General features: G+C 43.0%; 1 protein-coding gene across 10 annotated transcripts in view; it reads right to left on the reverse strand.

Annotated features, from left to right (window-relative positions):
- Positions 1 to 23,613, reverse strand: part of LOC128334349 (cadherin-8) — a 374,299-nt gene that overhangs the window by 88,688 nt on the left and 261,998 nt on the right. For all 10 annotated transcript variants that reach the window (XR_008311263.1, XR_008311262.1, XM_053271066.1 and 7 more), the window contains one exon: positions 23,341 to 23,477. Coding sequence is in view for 8 of the 10 variants with exons in the window: in XM_053271066.1 (XP_053127041.1) it covers positions 23,341 to 23,477 (137 nt within the window). In the remaining 2 variants the exon portion in view is untranslated. The remainder of the gene's footprint in view (positions 1 to 23,340; positions 23,478 to 23,613) is intronic.

A 23,613-nucleotide genomic window follows, 5' to 3' on the forward strand; every position in this document is an offset into this window, starting at 1 on the left:
ACCTACCGCCTAATGATGCAGAGTGGAAATGACTTGATTAGCAAGCCAGAGGTTGCCAGTTTGAATCCCCGCTGGTATGTTTCCCAGAATATGGAAAAACACCTAAATCGGACAGCAGCGATCTAGGAAGATGCTGGAAGGCATCATCTCATACTGCACGAGATGGTAATGGTAAACCCCTCCTGTATTTTACCAAAGACAACCACAGGGCACTGTGGTCACCAGGAGTTGACACTGACTGGACGGCACAACAGCAACAACAAACAAGGTCTCCAAGGAAGATAATCCTATTATACCCATGGAGAGCACGTTCTGCAACCCAGGGGTGAAAACTGAGAAGGCCTGATCCCATGTCGCCACCGGATGAATTGGTGGCAACCAAAGACAGGCACCTCCTGATGATCTTAATGTGCAGTGGGGAAGTTGTAGAGAAAGGCACTCTCTCGGGTAACTCAGACCTAAGCCATTCAGGGCTTTAAAGGTAATAACCATCACTTTGTACTTTGCTTGGAAACATGTCGGCAGCCAGTGCATGTTTAAGAGCAGGCATAATGTGGTTTCTTCAGGATATCCCAGAGACCAATCTGGTTACCACATTTTGAACTAACTGAAGTTTTTAAATTATGTACAAAAGCAGCCCTAGATAGAGCAAACTGCAGTAGTCCAACCTGGAGGTTACCAGCTGGTGTACCAGTGTTTCCAGGTCATTCTCTCCAGGGAAAGGGTGGAGTTGTCAAATCAGTCACAGCTGGTAAAAAGTGCTCTTGGCCACAGCCTCAACCTGAGGCACCAGGGTGAGACCCGGATCCAAGAGCATTCCAAGCTATGAACCTGTTCTTTCTGAGGGAGTGCAACCTTGTCCAGAACAAGAAGTTCTATACAATCTTGTAGATTATGAGCCCCAACAATGAGCATCTCCATCTTGCTTGGATTCAGTTTCAGTTTATAACCCCTCATCCTGCCCATTACTGCCTGTAGGCAGGCATGCAAGGGACTAATGCCATTTACTTATTTTGATAACAAGGAGAAATAGATTTGGGTGTCATCACCATATTGATAACACCCAGCACCAAATCCCCTGATGACCTCACCCTGTGGCTTCATGTAGATATTAAAAAGCACTGGTGGCAGAATGGAGCTCTGAGGGACTCCATATAGTAGCTTCAATTGCAATTGTTACCAAGAGTCACCATTTATTTATTTATTTATTTATTTATTTATTTATTTATTTATTTATTTATTTATGTAGTACATTTGTATACCACCCTATACAAAAAGGTCTCTGGGCAGTTTACAATATAAAAATCAATCTGAAATCTACCTGAGACATAGGAGTGGAACAACTCTAAAACAGTGCCTTCTGTCTCCAAATCCCTCAAGGGAATCCAGAAGGATACCATTGTTGATTATTTTGAAAGCCACTGAGAGATCCAAAAGAACCTTCAGAGTCATACTCCCTCTGACAATTCCCTGAAGAAGGTCATCTATCAGGCCAGCCAAGGCCATCTCAACCTCATAGCCTACCCTAAAGCCAGTTTGAAATTAGTCGAGATAATCAGTTTCTCCAAGACCACTTGGAGCTGGTCAGCCACCACCCTCTCAATCACCTTACCTAACCAAGGGAGGTTGGATACTGGCCAGTATCTATCCATTACCAGGGGATCCAGACTAGGCTTCTTGAGAAGGGGTCTGACCACTGTCTCCTTCAAACAAGGTGGCCTCCTGCCCTCCCTCAGTGAGGTATTAATGATATCAATTCAGCCAGCTCCAACCACAACCTCTCTGCAAGATGAAATCAGCCATGCTGGGCAAGGAGTCACAAGTCACAAACTGGAACTGATCCTATCTAATCTTGCAAGAGGGATTGCTGGACATCTCCCTAACTGCATACATATTGCAGTCCAGATCAGCCCAAATGTGAAATATTTTATCTGCAAAGAACCCATTGAATGCAACTATGTATAGTGTATGATAATGTATACTCATTAGAGTATACATTGTCAAACAATAAACGTTTAACCATCTGTCAATATAAGCATTGTTGTCATTGGCAGTAAGCTCTTGCTGAATTTTACATGCTACCCCACAAAATTTGGCAACATTATATGTAATATTAGCAAAAGGTCGGCTAGCAAAAGGGAGAGATTAAATTGACCGGACCTCCTTGGTTTGGCTAAAAACGGAGTATTAAGGGCATTTGAAAAGTCACCATAAAATCTGCAAGACAACAGGACCTATTGTCTCAACAGCACCAACATTGTGAGGACATTTATGCTTCTGAAAGGGGGATTTTCCGAAACCTTTCTTCCATCACTGCCGATGGAAGTGAGTTACACTGCACCAGGGTCAAAGCCCTCCTATACTTGGGAACCACTAGCTGCATAAAAGAATCAACAGGTGCTATGCCAGGCCCTATCCCCTGCAGAGTAATAAAGTTCGGCGCAGCCCCTAGGTTTATCTAGCACCCCACACTGAAAAGTTGCTAAATAGAAAGATGTCTCTTTGTGAAGTTAGCTGGGACTTGGAGGCCCACCATCTCCCAGCTGCTGTGTCCTTTTCTAGCTTCCTTTGGATTGAACTAGCAGCAGCAAAAGCACCTCCAATTATTTAGATTATTTTATGGCTCAGGAATTCTGTATTTGTCAATGGTTCAGCAATTACCACAGGTGTGAAATCGCCAGGTAGCCTCCAGCCTCCCAATAGCTCACTGCTTAATTCTCCAATAATCAGAACACTTGATAAATATTCAGTGATAATTTGTTGAGATTACCATTTATCAGTTTTAATGATTATGTTTCTCACGTACCCAGCAGAACCAATTTGTCCTGTAGCAGAAATTCACTTCTCACAAGCATAAATCACAATTAAAAATATGATGGCACCTCTTTCCACTGCAAATTCATCTCGGGAGCTTGAACAGAAAAAATTCCTCTCAGCTGGGCAAAGATTTTTTTCCCTTGATGCACTGCACTCTAGCCTTTGTTTCAACGCAAATGTCATGTAATTATGTGGAAAGTTTAACCAGCGGGAACTCAAATACACGGCACAATTTGGAATCATTATTTTCACAGTCACTCCATAAAGAACAGTCTTGCCATGGTGATAAATACTGTGGTTCACACGACGCCTAGCGATTGGGATCACATTCAAAATGCTTAAGTTTTTTTCCTCACTTTAAGAAACCTTTGTGTCAGGTTCTGGTGCCTTCTTCTAGTATTATTTTTTTGTATTTAACATTTGTATACATATTTGTATAATTCAACAGGAATTGCCAATGTTTTGCCAACTTCCATTGCTGTGGTTCCAGTCAGATCAGACGCAAACTAACAGATTCATAAGGGTCGATTAGCTAAAGGCGTCTCCCCCGCCACCCTTCTTTCATAATCTGTGAAGTAAATAAAGTTGTCATATGACAGCACTCCTGCAAAAACTGTGACACTGTAAATGACAAGGTATGAAAGGTGGCACTTTAATTCAACCTGTTAATTGCCTTACTTTGCTCTTACATAAAAGTCTTTAGTTCAAGTGTTTATTCCAATAGAGCTGGGCGGAAGAACCTTCTGGTAGATTCTAGCCTTTTTAAACTAGTACTTTTTAAACCAGTCACTTCCTTAGAGAGGCAAAAAGGCTGAGGCTGCCTTATACTAGGTGGGTTTAGACTTTATGCGGAAACCATGGTTTATTGCTGTGATAACTGTAATAGCTGTAAACTGCCCTGAGCCATTTTGGAAGGGTGGTATACAAATCAGATAGATAGATAGATAGATAGATAGATAGATATTGCATCTGTCATTAGTTTGCATGCCTGAACCTATGCTAGTTAACAAACTAGTTTATCTAGGCTAATCAAACTACAATCTAAACTGAATGGTTGAACTTGATTTGTTTGACCCTAACATGATGTTTGAATCCTCACTTGTGGTTTAATCTTGGTTTGTTTCAGTAGCTCCACCCTCACAGGGGTCCTGTACAGAGAGAGGCACGTCTAGAGTATGGGGAAGGGGCAGGACCCAGACAAACCACAATGCCGTGAAATAAATCAAGATTTGGTGATTGTCTGTGGTGCCAATCCAGGTTTACTAAACCTTAGTGAAAACAAACCATGGTTCTGGGTGATGTCTGAACCTGCCAATTGAGTCAGACAACTGCCCCATCTGGCCAAGTACAAGTCCACTCTGACTTGGCAGCAGGAGGCTTCCTAGACTGGGGGCGTTACTGTGGGAGGAAGTGATGTAAGTTAGGATGAGATAGGATTAAAGTATATAAAATGCATATACACACGTATAAGTGTACATTAGCATAAACTGGAGTGAATCGGGGCCATTCATGTTGCTGCTTTTTAATAGGGTTCATTCCAGTCATCCTTCCTTTGCTTTGTTCTGGCCAATTGGGTTGTACGGGGGAGCCCCACCTCCTCCTTCTGATTGGAGCATTCACCTGTGCCCAGGCCCTGAGAAGGTGGGCATATGTGTATATTTGTACATGAGTGCTGCATGTGGACCCCCAATGGCAATTTATTTCTTTTTAATTTTATATCCCTGGTGTGCTTGTACAAAAGCAAATGAACACTACACCAACTGGGAAATTGCAGTGAGTGCCTACAGAGTGCAAAATCCAACTAGTGTCTAAGCTGCGCTAAAGTCAAACTTTAATCTGAAGCACTTTTTGTGGTCTCACTGGGGGTGGGGGTTGAAACCTGGAAGTCAGCTCCACACTCCTGTAAAAGACTGCTATAAGGGAGTCTCTTTTCCTCTTTTCAAAAGAATTGCCTGGTGCTCTAGAGCAAATCAACTAGTATACAACAGCAACTACTACAACTACACTACAGCAACCAGCACTTCTGGCTACTGACAACATAGCACTAAATCTGAAGCACCTTTTCTGGCTTCACTGGGGATGTGGTGGGGTGGGAGCAGGGGTCAGGTATTCTGAAGCCAGCTCTGGGCACCTGTAATGGCAAATAGCCTGTCTTATCTTTAGAAAGGGCAATTTACATGATCCTGGTAGTTCTTGCCCCATAAGCTTGTTGAATATTATTAGCGAGATCTATGCATGCTACCTGTATGAGAGATTGTTGGATTGACTCAAGTCAAAGGAAATTATTGCAATAGAACAAGCTGGCTTTAGGTCTGGTCAGCATTTTTTTAAAAAAATACACTCAGAATTAGGGATGTGCAAATCGATTCAGATACAAAATGACCCCAGATTTGGACCCCCAAAATTCAGAGATTCAGACCTCCATTTTGTGGCCAAAGTGGGTTGGATGGTAGTGCCCTATGGGTGGAAGCTACCACCCAAATGTGAAAGAAATTGGGCAAAGGGGTGATATTTTTAAAAAATTGAAGTTGGTGCATCTTTAAGCTTTTCCCCATAGGGAATAATGGGGATTTCAGCAGCCTTATAGCTCCACGTGGGGGGCACCAGGGTGGCTCAGAGCGGGTTGTGGTGGGTGGTAGTGCCAAATGGATGCAAGGAACCTACTACCAAGCTTAAAGATATGTGAACTTCAAAAATATTTTAAAAATTACCCCTTGGCCCAATTTCTTTGAAATATGGGTGGTAGCTTCCTTGCACCCTGGACTTTGAAGAAGCAAGACAGAAAAAGCATTAACACTTTTGAACTCTGGTGCTGGAGAAGACGTTGGAGGATACCATGGACAATCAGGGAAACAAACAAATGGAACTTAGAATCCAGAATTTTCTCTCAAGGCACAAATGGCCTGGCTCAAACTATCATACTTCAGACACATTATGCAATGCACATTATTGCTCCCTTGAGAAGTCCATAATGCTGGGGAAAGTGGAAGGAAAGAGAAGAAGAGGATGAGCAGCAGCAAGGTGGATGGACTCGATTATGACAGCAATGAATGTACCACTAAGAGACCTTAAAGGCTATGCTGAAGAGAGATCATCCTGGAGAGAATCTATCTATGTGGTTGCTAAGAATGGACACCGACTTGAGGGCATTTAATCAATTAATCAAACAATTACTGGATTGGGGCAAGCTAAGTTTGCTCTTAAGCAGAGGATACTGGATGTGGCTTATCAAGAACAACATACTAATTTTATCCAATCAATATGTTTATGGTCTGCAATTATTTCAGGTTTTGCCTGCCAAATATTTAAATTCGCTTCTAGTTCCTAAATAAAGGAGAATATTCTCTTTAGCTCACTTCAGTGCACACCCATCTGCAGTACTGGAGGGGAGGTACCAAAAGTCCCTTATTTAGTGGATTTTTGTCCGTGTGGTGATAAAATGGTCGAGTCAATTACTCATGTTTTAATATATTTTAAAATTTTATAATGATTTTTCGGGTTGCTCTTATTGCTCCATATTAAAAAAACTGTTCTGGCCATTCAGATGAATCCTGTATTACTTATTTATTGTTGGATCAAGATGCTGAGGTTCCATACAATGTGGCCAAATTTCTACTGACTGCTAATAGGATGAGGCAAGTTATAATATTTTCTACAACCTCTTAACCTCTCTGTAGTTGTTGGATGTAATTTGTGATGCTTTGATGTTTTTTTAATATTTTGATTTGACGGTTTTGGGGTTTCTCTTTTTAACCTGGCCGGTGACCAGATAAATAATGTATCGTATTAGTAAATGGACTGTTAATAGCGGCCAGCGTGAAAAGCTCGATCACTTGGAAGCTCCACATGGAGCATGGTGTGCATGTTCCCTCTCCCTTTCTCAAGACTGAAATTCCCCAATAAACAAACAATCACTTGTGCCTCACTGGAAGAGGATGAGATACTGGATACCACTTGGCTAGAGGGATGGGAGAGAGGCCTGAAGGAGACAAGGAAGCAAGTAAACAGAACATGGCTCTCAGTATTATTACCTAAACATGATTCCTACGAAGCAATCACCATGCAGAAACCTTTGGAGAGACTGTCGAGAAACAGCTATTTTTAGCTTCCCTGCTTGCCATTTAGGTATAATAGCTATTTACCTAAATAGCTCTCAGCTTTCCCTCTGAGAGGAGAGGTGCCCTCATGGGCTATTTTGTCTTCCCATTGTTATAATGCACTGCTATCAGAGTGCTAGAATAATGAGGGGGCGGATCTCAACACAAACACACACATATACAGAATCAGTCCAGTCCAAAGCTCTGGATCGGAAATAGACTTCAGGGTACAGGAAGTGTGTGTGCTCAGGAGTGGTGGAATTGAGTGTGGTGGCAGGCGGAGCCAACAGTCTTCAAAGTCACTCCGGAGACTGAAATACCATCGAGCTTTTTCATGGTAACACTAATTCTATTTCTGCAAGGTTTGGATTTAGAGAAATGTGATTAATTCACAGAATAGTCTACCCAAAAGTCTCCTCTAACTGAATGAAGAGACACCTTTTCAAGTGGTGATTCCCTTATATTTAGCAGAGGGAGAGCAACTAGCCTTATCCAGCCCCAGCACAGCATCCCTCCAGCGGCTGTTGCTGGTATCTGCCTTATGTTTCTTTTTAAATTATGAGCCCAGGGGATCATCTTATTTTCATGTTATTTATTTTTCTATGTAAACCACTTTGAGAACTTTGGTTGAAGAGAGGTATATAAATCTTAGTAGCAGTCGTCGTCATCATGGTAGTAGGGATGTGCAAATAGGCTGCAGCGCCAGAGGGGGAAGGCCCAAACAGGCTGAAGAGGCATGAAAGGAGGATGGTGGGGGGATAAGAACCTCCGCAGACCCCCCCCCCCCCGCTGCAGCCTTCAACAATTCCCCCGAAGAGGGCAAGTAAAAAATATTATTATTACTATTTTTTTTTAAGTCCGCGAATCCGGACCGAACCAGGGGTCTGAGGGGAAGCCGGATTCGAGGGGAATCTGAGGGGAATCCGGATTCGAGGGGAATCCGAGGGGAAGCCGGATTCGAGGGGAATCCGGATTCGAGGGGAATCCGAGGGGAAGCCGGATTCGAGGGGAATCCGAGGGGAAGCCGGATTCAAGGGGAAGCTGGACCGAACTGGCCTGGTCTGGTTCGGGTCTGGTCTGGTCTCGAACCAAACCGTGCACACCCCTAAATAGTAGTAGTAGTAAGTTTGCACCATGCTGAGATCTTGTAAGGTGAAATGGTGACCACTTGAGCTGGCATTTCCGTAATGTCTAAGGGGTCTAAAGAGCCACAACTCCATCTTATGCTTTATTTATTATTTATTTAACATTTTTATACCACCCAAAACTCACGTCTCATGGGTCTCTCCATACAGCTCTGCAGAAACATGAGTAGCCCATGCCCTAGAGTAAGAGCAACTTTTCAAAGACGCCTATACTACGCATCAAGTGTCAATCATTAGGGGAAAAAACCAAATAATGCCACTGACTGTATGAACAGCACCGTACTATTACTGCATTGCAGTCACTGTAACAACCCCCCACTTCTGAACAACCCCCAAACCCTAATTGTAGTGAAGCAGGAGTAAATTGCAATTTGAAAAGCCCCCAGGTAGGCTTACAGAGATAAGAGTCTTCCCCAGCCTTGCTTCCTGAAATCCATTTTAAACTGGAAATGCCAGGGATAGCCACTGGGACATTCTGCACGCAAAGCATTTGCTCTACCATTTAGCTATGGCCATTTCCTGCTAGACAGAAAATTAGTATAACTTTTAGTAATGACTAATATTGCTATAAGAACATAAGAACAGCCCTGCTGGATCAAGCCCAAAGCCCATCTAGTCCAGCACTGTTTCACACAGTGGCCCACCAGATGCTGCTGGAAGCCTACAGGCAGGAGTTGAGGCCATGCCCTCTCTCCTGCTGCTACTCCCCTGCAACTGGTACTCGGAGGCATCCTGCCTTTGAGGCTGGAGGGGGCCTACAGCCCTCCGACTAGTTGCCATTGATAGACCTCTGCTCCATGAAGTTATCCAAACCCTTCTTAAAGCCATCCAGGTTGTTGGCTGTCACCATATCTTGTGGCAGAGAATTCCACAAATTGATTATGTATTGTGTGAAAAAGCACTTCCCTTTGTTGGTCCTAAATTTCCTGGCTATCAGTTTCATGGGATGACCCCTGGTTCTAGTGTTCTGTGTGAGAGAGAAGAATTTCTCTCTATCCACTTTCTCCACACCCTCTATCATGTCTCCCTGCAGTCATCTTTTTTCTGAACTAAATAGCCCCAGGTGTTGTAGCCTTTCCTCAAACCTGTTGTAGCCTTGCCTCATAATTAGTTTTAATACTAATTAGTAATTAGTATTAATAATGAAATAGTAATTTTAATGAATAACCATAGTAATTAATAATTATTAATAGTCATAATAGTAACAACAACAACAACAACAACAGTAAATAGTGATCCTTTTAAGGCCATTTCACACATTATATGGTAGCAAATGAAGGTTTGCAGCCATAGGAACATAGGTACATAGGAAGCTGCCATATACTGAGTCAGACCATTGGTCTATCTAGCTCAGTATTGTCTTCACAGACTGGTAGCGGCTTCTCCAAGGTTGCAGGCAGGAATCTCTCTCAGCCCTACCTTGGAGATGCTGCTAGGGAGGGAACTTGAAACCTTCTGCTCTTCCCAGAGCAGCTCCATCCCCTGAGGGGAATATCTTCCAGTGCTCACACTTGTAGTCTCCCTTTCATATGCAACCAGGGTGGACCCTGCTTAGCTAAGGGAACAAGTCATGCTTGCTACCACAAGACCAGCTCTCCTCTCTGGGTCAACTCTGGGTCTTTCACGAGTGTGTCTGTCTGATATGCATGTTTGCAAATGTGTGTTCGTCATATTCATACATTACTTGAGTAACAAATGGACTTATCTAGTTTATTTATTTTATTTAATTTATTAGAAACATTTAATATACCACCCACTCCGAAGACTCCGTGTGGTGCACAAAAACATGCAAACAAGGCAACATTAAAATTTACATTCTAAATTAAAAACTAAAGTGACTAACAAAAAACAAATAGGTAAACTACAGGGCAAGAGCCTGGTGAAAAAGAGAAGTCTTCAATAGAGAAGATCAGTAAGGGAGGGGCTAAACGAATCTGGAGGGGGAAAGAGTTCCAAAGAAGTGGGGCAGCAACCAAAAAGGCCCTTTTGCAGGTCTGAGAGCCCTGAACCTCTCGGAAATCAGAGACTGACAAGAGGGCCATCTGAGATTATCTAACCGGATGGGATGTAACTGGATGGGAGAGGTGGGTCTGTAGGTAGGCTTTAAGGCTAAACAAGCTGTGTCAGGGCAGCCATGTATTCTTTATCTGTATCGTTCACATATTGCTGCTGCCCAATATAGTAGCAGCGGGGCTTCAAACAGACAACCTTCTGCTTGTTAGTCAAGAATTTCCCCGCTGTGCCATTTAAGGGAACACTTAATGTGCAAAGTGGTTCTTACATTTTGAAGAAAGACAGGAGAACCTCGTTACTCATGTGGATTCTATTGCTTGCATACTACCACAAGTAACGAGGCATTATTCCTACGGGGAAGGCCAGGCTGGGCTCCAGGATGGAGGCAAAATGGCAAAAAACAGTGAAGAAACAGTGAAGAAACAGTGAAGAAACATTTGGTGTGCTCTGCAGGGCCTCCATATGTTCAGGAATCTTCCCCCATGTGTCCAGAAATGTCCCCTAAAGGATGCAATGCCCCCACAAACCATGAAAAAACCCCTGGGGGAAGTCCATTTCTTAAAAGAAATGATCCACAAAATGGATCCTCCTGTCTCCTCCTGGGCTCTTGCAGACAAAATGGCGGGCAGAAGTGACCTCCACAATCACTTCCAGCCCTCTAGGAACCGTTGATATGTGGGTTTGAACCCTTTCATATCCACAGATACTGGAAATGGGTGTCTAATAGATACCACATGGCTATGCAAAACCACGAATAGTGGTTCCGCAAATAACAAGTTCGTCCTATATCACACAACTTTTCATGGTAACATTGATTCTATTTCTGAAAAAATTGGACTTATAGAAATGTGATTCGTTCACAGTATACGCTAACAAAAAGTGCAGATGCTTTGTTTCATGCTGAGAGATCATCTTGGAAGGCAAAATGGAGACGACTTGAACTGGCATTTCCTGGATGTCTACAGAGTCTCCATGGTTCAGTTTTTCTTCTGTTATCCAAAGGTCATGGTTCTTCCTACAGAAGATAAACTTTCATGCAGAGTTCCAGCCCAAAGCATACATTCCAAGGCTGCATAGTCAGCAGCTTCCCAGATTTCAGATCTTCCCCTCGGATGCCCTCTCCAGTTTTATATGAATATGTGTTGCTTTTCCAAAAATGAAACAAATATATTATGTCCAAAGAGGCAAATACCAGAAAACAAGTATTTAAAAAGTATTGGCAGTTTCTTCATCTGTATTTCAGCATTTCATGGCAATACCACTTTTTAAAAGTAGGTTAGGGAAATAGGAAGCTGCTTTATACTGAGTCACACCATAGGGCCATCTAGCTCAGCATTGTCTACACAGACTGGCAGTGGCTTCTCCACCCTGGTTGCATATGAATTGGAGACTACATGTGTGAGCACTGGAAGATATTCACCTCAGGAGATGGAGCCACTCTGGGAAGAGCAGAAGGTTTCAAGTTCCCTCCCTGCCTTCTCCAAGATAGGGCTGAGAGAGACTCCTGCCTTCAACCTTGGAGAAGCCACTGCCAGTCTGTGAAGACAATACTGAGCTAGATAGACCAATGGTCTGACTCAGTATATGGCAGCTTCCTATGGTCCTATGTTCCTAATAATCACCATCCCAACTGAAAAGCTACCCTCCATGGTGGTATGGTCAAATGGGATGTCGCCATACTATGCTTCATGATACTTACTACGTAGTAGCTCATAGTAGCTCATTTCCACTACATCCTATCAACAAGGGCGGTGGTCACAATTATAGTGGGGACTTGTCCACTGATTCCCCCTATTCTCTGGTTATACGCTCAATCAAACTTGAACAAAAACCCACTTTGTAGAGATGTTTATTGGGGTAAATATAACATTCTTCCCACAGCACTTCATAGGATTTGCTGGAATACCCTGATGATATTCAGACTACCCTGATTCATACACAATTTGAAACACAATCTCATTAATTGGTTCTATAATCTCACTAGTAGCCGTTATAACAATAATATTTATCATCTGAGAGGCCTTTACTGCAAAGCGAGAGGTAATAATATTAGAACTAACAAGCACGAACCTGGAATGACTCCACGGATGTCCACCCTCATATCACACTTATGAAGAACCAACTTTTCTACAAGTACAGTAAATACAAGAAAGGGTGGGATTGAGGGATTGGCAAAAAATTCTTCAGCCATTCACAGGAGCTTTCCCCATATCTTCCCTCCTTACTGGGAACAGGTGCACCCATGAGGGTTCCCCCAGTAAGGGTTGAGAAGAGAGAACTGTCCTGGCAAAGGAAAAGAAGGGTTTCCTGCTGCTAGGGTTGCAACCTGGATTTATCTACAGCAGAGGCTACAAAGAGAATGCTAATAAAATCTATGGTCTTGTACAAGACACAAAGCATGTGCAGCCTTATTCTGGCAGTCTGCCTGCAAGGGAAAAAAAACCCTGCTAGTGTGTCCCATAGGGTTATAGAGACAAAAATTAGTCTTCCTTTGCAGCAGAAAGCAAACACCATTCCCGGAGAATGGCATAAAGGGGACATGTATTAATAAGAATAGTATATAGGCTAGTTCTTTGTTCTGGTGGCTAGTTATATACTTTCCCTTCGTCTACACTGAAAATTGATTTCCAAAACAATGTGAAAAATTCAGAGCGAACAGAAGCAAGAACAGATTTTCTGTGGCCCCTTTTGCAACGATTCTCGATGATAAGTTTCAAAGTTTCCCAATATTTACAAACAAATCTTGAACACATCTGGATAGGGTCAGGCAGCCAACAAAGATTGGCTAGCTTTGAAATGAGAAAACGGCAACTGCAGCTTTTTAAATATTCACTCCGACATTTCTAGATCTGCCAAGTGAGGAATTTAAATTTCCCCCAGAGTTGACAAACAGATTTTGTCTGGTCAAGGCATCAACTCTTTTTCGTCTTTCGAGAGCAAGTATTACAAGTATTTCCTCAGAGTCATGCTTGGAGCATTTGAGAATAAATGCTATAGAAACCATGGCTGACATCCAGACTATCATTGCAGGAGGGCAGTGAACAAAGACACATCCACACAAAAAGGCTGCATAGCTGAGCAGGTGCTCAAACTTCTGCAATATCTTTCATTCTTGGTTCTCTTGCACAAATGTTACACTTCTTGGCAAGGACAGTGAAAGCCCTGCAACATGTATGAACTATAGAAGGGGGTTCACAGCATGAGGAGGACCACAAATTATGTACGTACCTTGCTGCGCCAGGGCCACCTTAAGTGGTGCAGCAGGGAAGTGCTTGACTAACAAGCAGAAGGTTGCTGGTTCAAATCCCCGCTGCCACTATATCGGGCAGAAGTGATATAGGAAGATGCTGAAAGGCAGCCTCGCATACTGCGCAGGAGGAGGCAATGGTGAACCCCTCCTGTCTTCTACCTAAGAAAAACACAAGGCTCTGTGGGCGCCAGCCGTCAAAATCGACTTGAAGGCACACTTTACCTTTTACCTTGCTGTGCCAGGAAAACACTTTTCCAGAAATAGCACACAATACTTGTGCTAGTGCAACGTGTTTGCACTATTTGAATATATAGATATCCCAGTAAAATATTGGGTGTCATTGAGAACTCGATAAATGACATTTGTTCACAATTTCAATACCTTTCAGCCAGATAATCCTGATCACTGGGCAACACCAGCATTGGCTGATTGGCAGATTACTACTGCTGCATAATGAAGGCGGACCCAACACTATGAATATGAAGTTCTGATCCAAAAATGAAGTTCTGACCCAACACCTGTACGAGGAACTACTACTTAACTGCATAAGTGACCCAAAGTGAACCAAAGCGTTTAAATGTGAAGAAGATTGGAACATAGGATGCTCTCTTATACCAAGTCAGACCATTGGTCTATCTAGCTCTGTATTGTCTACACAGACTGGCAGTAGCTTCTCCAAAGTTGCAGGCAGGAATCTCTCTCAGCCCTATCTGGAGATGCCAGGGAGGGAACTTGGAACCTTCTGCATGCAAGCATGCAGGTGCTTCCCAGAGCATCCACATCCTCTAAGGGGAATATCTGACAGTGCTCACACATGTAGTCTCCCATTCAAATATAAGCCAGGGCAGACCCTGCTTAGCTATGTGTACAAGTCATGCTTGCTACCACAAGACCAGCTCTCCTCTCTACTACAAAACCAGCAGCAATCCCAACCCAAGGTGGGTGCACTGAATCCCCCACCCTGCTGCAGGCATGGGGCATGAATTGTTTGGTGACAGACATTGGTAGTCTTCTTGTAAACCTTAAGTATGGATTTTATTACCCTAAGTAAATCTATATATTTTGTGTATTGATGGTTGACCCAGAACTTAAAGAAAGATGAAGGCTATTCTCATGACTGGACGGGCGGGGGGAAGGCAGGGCTGGACCAATCTCCCTCTCCCCGATGATCCTTGCAGCTCCTGTTGGAGCACCAACACACTCCCACACAATCTGTGCTGCACAGATCTGTGGAGGTTGGGTCTCATTTTTCCGGGCTCCAGGAATCCTCCACGATGGGCATGGTGCATTGGGGGATTCCCCGGGGAGTTGGGAGCTCTAGGTGCCCAACTCAGTGTATGCTCAGTCTGCATGTAGTCTGAGAATACATATGACCCCATACCTGGGGTAAAGGGCAAACCTGCACCCTTTAGCCCGGGTAAAAGCCTGGGTACATAATTCGGGCTTGCAGGGGAGGCAGTGTCAGGATCGGCCCCAATCCCGGTGCTGCACATGAGCAGCACTACCCAGAAAAGGCTTCCCTAACCTGGGTAGGGCTGCTTGTGTGCACACAGAGGTTCACTAGGTAATTTGGGAGCCTGGACCTAAGGGCTTTTGGAGCTCCCACACCCGCCCCCACTGCAAGTTAAGCATCATCCCCCTACACACACACACCATGACACATGCAGTATTTTTAACCCATAGGTTCTTGAGGGCACAAACAGCAACTGAACTCACAAGAATGAAGGCTATGAAACTGGTATATTTACACACATATGCATCAACAGAAACATTTCAACACACAACTTAAGATATTCCCATCCCAAGTATTTCTTTCCCCACTCCCCCCTCTGTCTCTAAAGCAGAGGTCACACTCGGGGCCCAACGCAGGTCACGGTAATGCTCAGAAAGCTATACAGTGACCACACCACCTGGGACAGACTAAAGAGTATTTGGGGGGCCCCAGGGGGTTTGAAGGCCCTGGACATTGGCCCGGATGTCCAGGGGTAGGATCACCTCTGAGTGCACAGCCATGTGGAATCTTATTTGGGTCAAACTCCCCCCCCTTAACTACTTTTAAGAAGGATTATCTGGTGAAACTAGTTTTTACTAGACTTAACAGAGATAGGATTACAACATTCTTATCTGCAAGCTGGTATTGAAGTATTTCTTGAATTCATAATATATATTCAAGTAGAATCTTTGCATGGACTTGTTCAATCCACTTCCAATCTCCTGCATTTTCATTTAAAACATTTGGCACACTCTGGGTCACTTACGCAGCCTAAAAATATAGTTTAATGTTAAGAATGGACATTCAACCTCTTTAAATGGGCAGCTGCATGATTCAATTTAAATCTTGGCCTCTTCCGCTGCCAGACTAATTTAGAAACATTCTTCTGAAACATTTCAAACTCGACCAGAAGGACCAAATTCAGCCATGTCTGTAACAAAAACAGTATCTTACCATCAAAATGATGGTAGCTATTTAGGCCATAGTTATCATATTATTTTGATTATTCAGAACAACCCCTGCCATTGTAAACAGTGTGTGTGTGTGTGTGTGTGTGTGTGTACACGTAAAGGTGGAAGAAACGGTATAACATTAGGAATGTAGATTAATTCTTACAAGCACAAACATTAGGATAAAGATTGGACTCCATTGTTTGCGTATGCAGAAAATGGCACAAATTTTGAAAGCCTGTTCAAATAATTGGGGGGGGAGATGTTGAGTTCTATAATAATACCCCTCTATGTTTTTTTAGAAAACAAGTTCAAAGTAGCATTTTTGGGTTCACAGACAGTTAAAAGAAATACATTGTATTCATCTCCAACTAATACATTTTATTCATCAGTCCATGGAATGTACGGAAGATTTTCTAGTTTGTTATTGCAAAAAACTTTGTCTCTACCAACTTTCCTGAGATATGATCCAGGCCTTGATTGGATCACATGCCCGTTCCTTTCCGCTGGAGAAGAAGCTTGCTAACTGAGCAAAGAGACACTTTTTAAAGTGGTGATTTGAAGGGGAAGAGCAACTGGCCCTATCCAACCCCAGCACAGCATCCCTCCAGTGGCTGTTGCTGGTACTTGCCTAATGTTTCTTTTTAGATCGTGAGCCATTTGGGGACAGGAGACCATCTTATTTATGCATTATTTATTTTTTCTCTGTGCACTACTTTGTGAATATAAATATTAATAGTAGTAGTGGATTGTTAGACAAGCTAAGGCTATAAAAGATCATGGTATAACAGAATTTAAGAGTTGGAATGGACCTTAGTGGGACCATCTGGTACAATGTCCAAACTGACTGCAATCTTAATCATCTTTATTAGGGAGCAAGCCTCACTGAACTCAGTGGGACTTTCTTTTGAGTAAACAAGTATAGGATTGGGCTGGAAGGCTGCAATCGTGTGCATACTCACCTGAGAGAAGGCCCTATTGATTTTCTTCTGAGAACATATACAAAAGACTGTGTAGCACAAAACGTTTTGCTACCTAGTGATTAGGTTAAGTGTGAAGCGACTGTAAAGCAATGCTTTATGAAAGAAAGACTAGAGCACATCATCCATCAGAAGAGAGCTCCTGGCGAAATATCTCCTGGAGGTTGTTAAATTCCACGTTATATCTGTTCACTGTGCTTTCGAAGGGGGACACAATTATTCAAGTATTTTATACTTGGATATTGTCATGCATCAGACAAGAATGTTTTGTTTGCTTTAGTTAAAATTGCAGTTTGTAAAGAGGCTTCAAATGTTAGTGTTTAGCTCACAGTGCAAATAATTTCTTTTTAAAAAACACACATTTATTTGAGAATATCTATGCTATTACATTCTGGCTGACATAATTTTGCTTTGGTGGTATACCTACTTTCTTTTAATAACCTAACAGTCAGGTGGGCATTCACAGCAGATAATGCTACTTACTGCTCTCCAAAGTTTAAGATGAAGTCATCCATAAACCTTTGATTTAAGATGAGAGATCAGATTTTTCACTTTTTTTCACTTGTGCTTTAAAAAGCATGGAAATAGTTCGTCAGGGTGCCCATCTTAACTTCTGTGCCATATAAGCTGTAACGGCTTCGTACAGTCTCATATACCAAAACATTGCCTTGGACTTTCAGCTGGACATTGGGCTGGGTGTGTGTGTATCCAGGAGAATAGGTCTTATGGTAGCAAGCATGACTTGTCACCTTAGCTAAGCAGGGTCCACCCTGGTTGCATATGAAAGGGAGACTAGTAGTGCAAGCACTGCAAGATATTTCCTTTGGGGGATGGAGCTGCTCTTGGAAGAGCATCTAGGTTCCAATTCCCCTCCTGGGCAGCATCTCCAAGATAGGGCTGAGAGAGACTCCTGTCTGCAACCTAGGAGAAGCTATTGCCAGTCTGTGTAGACAATGCTGAGCTAGATGGACCAAGGGTCTGACTCAGAATATGGCAGCTTCCTATGTTCCCGTGCAGCTTCCCCATCACTTCCTAGAATGCCCCTGATGAATTTCTGCCTGATGCAACTCTACAAAGCACAGTGCTTCCACAAAATGTCACCTATATGCTGTAGTAACTGTCAATTTAGAACAAGAATATGGGGTGGATTGCCAGGTTGCCTTAGAACATGCAGACACATTTTCTCCCCTAAACGAGTGAAATAAATAGGTCCTTATCTGCTCCTGTGCTGCTCCACCACTTTTCCAGTCGTGGCGCTCGATCTACAAAATGCTGTGTGTGGCTGCAGTGCTGCTCCAGACAGCCTGTGTGCAGCGTCAGCATTACATGGCTGCCACAGCTGTGGGACAGCCAATTGTTTAGTCAGTAACACCATGCTGACCATGCACATGGCCGCAGTGGCTGTGTGCTTGTCACTGCAGCGCGCAGGCTGCAGTGAGCAGAGCCGCTGTCACTTGTGGCCTTTTGTAGAGCAAGCGCCGTTCCTGGAAAAGGGGTGGTGCCACGCAGGAGCAAGTAAGGACCGGTTTACCTGCTTTTTAGGGAAACTGCTCCCTGTCCCTCCTACGGCTGCCCAATCCCATTCAGGCTCATCCCTAATCTCCAGTTGTTGCTCCAGAGCTCTACACATTGCTGCACAACTTGAAGGCATAGTTGCAGGGTTCCCTCTAAGGTATGTGCACGTGTGGCCACTCACAAGTTTTGTTTATGTACGTTCACAATTTTAGAGCCCACTCAGGTTGAATCAGGAAGACCTCTGAATGCACGTGTGCATATACTGCCTTGATACTGCTGCTGAGAACAAAACTCATTCCGCACACAGATGAAAACAATTAGAGGGAACACTGCCTACTTAGTTGTTGTTTTTAAGTCCTCCTTCAGCTTGCTTTGCAAGGTCAACATCGACTGTAAGTGTGAAGGATGTTTCTGCATCACAGCACCACCATATTTTCAAACCATACTTCTTTGGTTTGCTTGGCATGTGTTCCCAGAAGGGACAGCAGCTCAGAAATCTAACAGCTGCTCATCAACTATTAAGTCAGAGCCAGGAATGTGACACTGCTGCACATACAAGATCCTAATGTAGGGATGTGCCCGAATCATTTCAGCATCTCTTTGAGGAGGCACCAAAATGATTCGGCTCCCTGTAACCAAAACATTTCAGTGCAGAGCAAAGGGTTCCCTTAATAGGAGGCGGGCAAGTCCTACGGGCCCCTCTTGGAAGCCTCCGCCGCCCCACACTGCCACATCACAGAGCTGTTATCAGAAAAAGCATCCCCATGAAAGCAGCAGCCTCCGCGCGGTGTCAACACACAAATGGCATCGGCGCACCATTTGATCTCAAACCACAAATTAGCTCCATGTCAAGTGCCACCAAATTTGTAACCCCTTCAACTAAAAGTTTTCATATCCTCCTCAAATATACAATTAAATGAAATTAGCGGATTCTGTAACAGTGGCAGCGTGATACCCCCTTTTCAGGACACAGCAAGAAGCTAGTTCAGTTCAAATTAGTACTTCATTTCCCTTCCACAAATAACAATGGTCAGTGAAACAAAAATTGCTTTAGTGTCCAGAACTAAGGACAGTCTTCCCAGACATTTCTCAGTTTACATCATGATGCTAGTTTGTTGGAAACAGTTCTTGTGATTCCATTCCTTGCTGCATTTATTTGGAACTTCCTAGCCTTAGTCCTTAGTCCCTAACCTACACATGTTTACACACTAATGTTTACTACACATGTTTACCCAGAGAAATCAATGGATTTTTATTCTCCCAGTTCCTCTGTGGTTTACTGAGTTAGCTGGGGAGCAAGTCCACAATCTAGCCTAGGGCCTCTGCTGATCTTCATTCTATGTGTGTTTACTAGGGATGTGCAAAATGTTTTGACATCAAAATGTTTCCGTTTGAAATGGGTCGCATTGAGTGTTTCGAGCTCGAAACAAAAAGCCCTTTAAAGAAAGGGACTGTTTCAAGCTCGGAACACAACCACCCCATTTTGATCAAAACATTTCAAGCACCATTTTGGAGGTCTGTTTTCCCCTTGAGAGTGGTTTTTCTGGCACTGGCTTCTGATTACCTTGCAATCCCCTTTCTTCTTCGTTGGCTTGTTACCATAACAATCACGTATTATCATGGCAACTGTGCCCCCATTGGTTGGGGAGGGGAGGGAGGGGAACACAAATGGCTAGAATTTTAAAACATATTCAAATACTGGGAGGCAGAGAGAGCCCTTATAGTGTGCTGCTTTTGAAGAGGATACATCAGGAGGAGAGGAGGAAGGAATCTCTTTTTTGGCCATTTTTGGACTGTGTTTGAAATGTGTGTTCTGTGTTGGGAGGTCCAGATTCCCTTTTACTGTGTGCTTCAGCAGTGTTTTTCAAGGCAGGGTTGTAAAAATACATTGCCAATTGCAATGGAAAACCTGTCTGCAGTGCACTCTGTGAGTGCAGCTTGTTCCGGCCATAGGGAACAATGGGGAAACTTGAAACACCCCATTGTTCCCCATGGGTAGCTCCTAGGGACACCAAAGTGGGTTGGGTGGTAGGACATAATGGGTGTAACCACCCAACCCACAAAGAAATGGGCAAGCGGATGATTTCTAACCACTTTCCCTCAAAACCTCCATAGGATCTAGGGAAAGGTTGAACATTTGTTAAAAATCACCTGCTTGCCCATTTCTTTTGTGGGTTGGGTGGTAGGTAGCATCCATCATGCCCTATCACCCAACCCACTTTGGTGTCCCCTAGGAGCTACCCACGGGGAACAATGGGGTGTTCCAAGTTTCCCCATTGTTCCCTATGACCAAAACACTCGAAACGTTTAGGGTTTGTTTCATTGAAACAACCAATTGGATCAGTTGTTTTGATGAAACGCTTTGCCCATCTGTGTTTTGTTACAAGCTCAAAACAAAATGCAAAATCAGTTTCGTGCACATCCCTATTGTTTAGTAGTGAAATCAATTGACTTACTTCTCAGTAATTTATTCCAAGTTTTGCCAAGGGGCTTTAATTCCCTTAAAGGGGCAAAAAGAGAAAACAAAAGCTGATTAAAAAAGAAAGGGAGAAGGGGAAATGGTTAATTCACTATATAAGTGCCAGAGTGCTCATAGATTCTCCTTATCAGGCAGCTACGTTCAGAACTAGGAAGGCACTCTGTAGAACCTTCCAACTCAGGATTCAGAACCTTCAGGGGGCAAAATCAATGCTAGATGCCCTCAATTTATATTAAACTGTTATTATGGGGAGTTTGAACACTAATTACTTGAAAAATACTGGCAAGTATTAAATACTGGAGTACAAGGATCATGCAGTACTCCAGAATGGACCTTAATTTTTGGAGGCAGTTAAAGAGGCATTAAAACATTAAAAAGATATGTTATCTGTGGCAAAAAAAAAAAAAGGTAGCCAACACTTAAAACCCTTCTTTTCAGTAATTATTTCTTAAACTGCTGTATCTAAGCTGTTTTCCAATGTATTTGCACCAAATTTGGAGGGTTGGTGTCTCCTGTCATCTAGCTATTGCCTGCAAAGAGTCAAGCAGTTTTGACAGATGGTTTCAGATTTATGATCAATAGAACGTTCAAGGCTTATAATGGTTGAAAGAACTCATCTTAACTAGACTGGCACTACTGTGGCAGTATAATGAGAGTTAAGATGCTTCCCATTTTCACTTGTGCTATAAAAACATAGAAACTGCAAGTAAAGGTGTCCACCTTAACTTTTGTGCCATACACACTATAAAGACTCAGTAGTCTCATATATCATGCTGTATTAGTAATGAGGTTCCATGCACCTATACCTTTACATATGAGTAGACCTCAACCTTGCTCACAAGTACACTCCCTTACTTGCAAGTAGACCCACAACCTTACACCTGCGAAAATCATGCATGCTTGTTTGCAAATACATCATCCAGCCTTATTTATGAGTAGACAGTCTTACGTGTAGACTCCACACATGGGTAACTAGGTCTATTCATGAGTAAGGCTGTCTACTAATCAGTAGGGATACACCATTACCCATGACCTTCACTCGCAAGCAGACCACACCCTAGACTTTACTCAGAAGTAAACCTTGCATCTTTTCTCAAGAGCAGACCTACTCACAAGTAAGGGTGAGATCTACTCATAAGGTTAACAGGCTGCTCATGAGCAAGGGTGAACAGTCTACTGAAGTTCGGCTCATGAGGAAGGCTGATGGTCTAACTCACAATGGGTGAGAACTACTTGTGAGCAAGGATGTGATATCTACCTGCAAATAAGGTTGAGGGGCAACCCTCTAGTAAGCTCAGGACCACTCATGAGTGAAGTTGCAGGAAGTTGCAAGTATGAAATAGTTTTAAACAACTCACAAGTAAGGTCAAGTATATACTTGCAAGCAAGAATACAAGGGTCTCATGAGTAACATACCTATGAACATCTCTCTAATTTCATATGTATGGGAAAATAAGGACATGTTGGCAGGTATGGAGTAAGGGCATAGTGTCTACTCACAAATAAGAGTGAGTTCTACTCACGTGTAAAGGTTGCAAGCTCTGCTATAGTACAAAGCACTTGAGTAAAGAATGCCTTGTAGAGATGAATTGGACAGAATACTATTAGGTCTATATGTAGGAAGTTATCATGGCTGGATTAGGGTCCTCTTGAATTTCTAGCGGGACATTTGCTATATATTTTGGGGCAACACTGTGCTTTGTAAAGATGCATCAGGCAGAAATTGAAAGATGGATCAGGCAGTTGTAGCAAGTTATTGGGGAAAATGCACTTGTGTAATGTATGTCCAGATGCATCCCTCTCCAGACCAATCTCAAGCTGAAAGACCAAGGCAAACTGTGGGTGCATGGAGCCTTATTTCTAAAGCCACATAATATATGGGACGGTAAAAAGTCTTTATTATTATTTGATTTATATACCACCCTTCCAAAAATGGCTCCGCTTATATGGCATGGAAGTTAAGATGGACAGCTTATCTAGCCAGGGCGTGGCAAGGTTGGAGTGGGCCCAGAGATAAGATTTTTAAATGCCCCCCCCCCTGAAGTATGTATGTATGTATGTATGTCTATCTATCTATCTATCTCCCCCCTATGTGCCACAATAGAACATCATTCTAAGTTTTTTTTTTTAAGGTTTTGTAAATTGTGAATGATGCAAGTCATTTAATGGTACTAGAGAAAGACATGCTGTTCTGGGAGCTCCAGGTCTTAACACTCACATCAATTTCAGAGGATGAATACAACTGAAGGAAGCCTGGGCGGGTGCGCAGCTGGGGGAGTCAGTCATATGACTTATCTCTGGGGGTCCCCCCAAGGCAGTGGGCCCCCAGACAACAGTCTCCCCTTGCCCTATTATAGTTACGCCCCTGTATCTAGCAATTTCCATGCTTTTTATAGCACCAGTGGAAATTGAAAACTTAAACTGAAGCTTTTGGGATGACAATGCAGTCATTCTCATTCGCTCTCTCTCTCTCTCTCTGTATGTGTGTGTGTGAACACACACACATTGTTCCTGTTGACTTTAATTTTACCAGAATACAGTAATTCATAACAACATAATGGAAGATCAAAGATCAAGTAAGCATGCATGTACAATCACTTACTATCTTCTGTTGCCACAATGGTGATGTTGTGCCATGTGCTGGTCTCTCTGTCCAGTGGTGTTGCCAATGTTATTCTTCCATCTTGAGTATTAATGTTGAACTGTCTCTCAAGGTCAGTGTTCCGATCAATGGAATACCTACAAAACGGATACCCTTGAAATTGACTTAAATACATTTGTGTGGCATGAATGTATTGTAACAATTCATTGTGCATAGCAGCTTTATAGCCCCAGTGGATCAGAGAGCTCAATAGTGTTATAATTTATAAGATAA

Source organism: Hemicordylus capensis, chromosome 9 (genome assembly GCF_027244095.1).
Source record: "Hemicordylus capensis ecotype Gifberg chromosome 9, rHemCap1.1.pri, whole genome shotgun sequence".
Classification (NCBI taxonomy): domain Eukaryota; kingdom Metazoa; phylum Chordata; class Lepidosauria; order Squamata; family Cordylidae; genus Hemicordylus; species Hemicordylus capensis.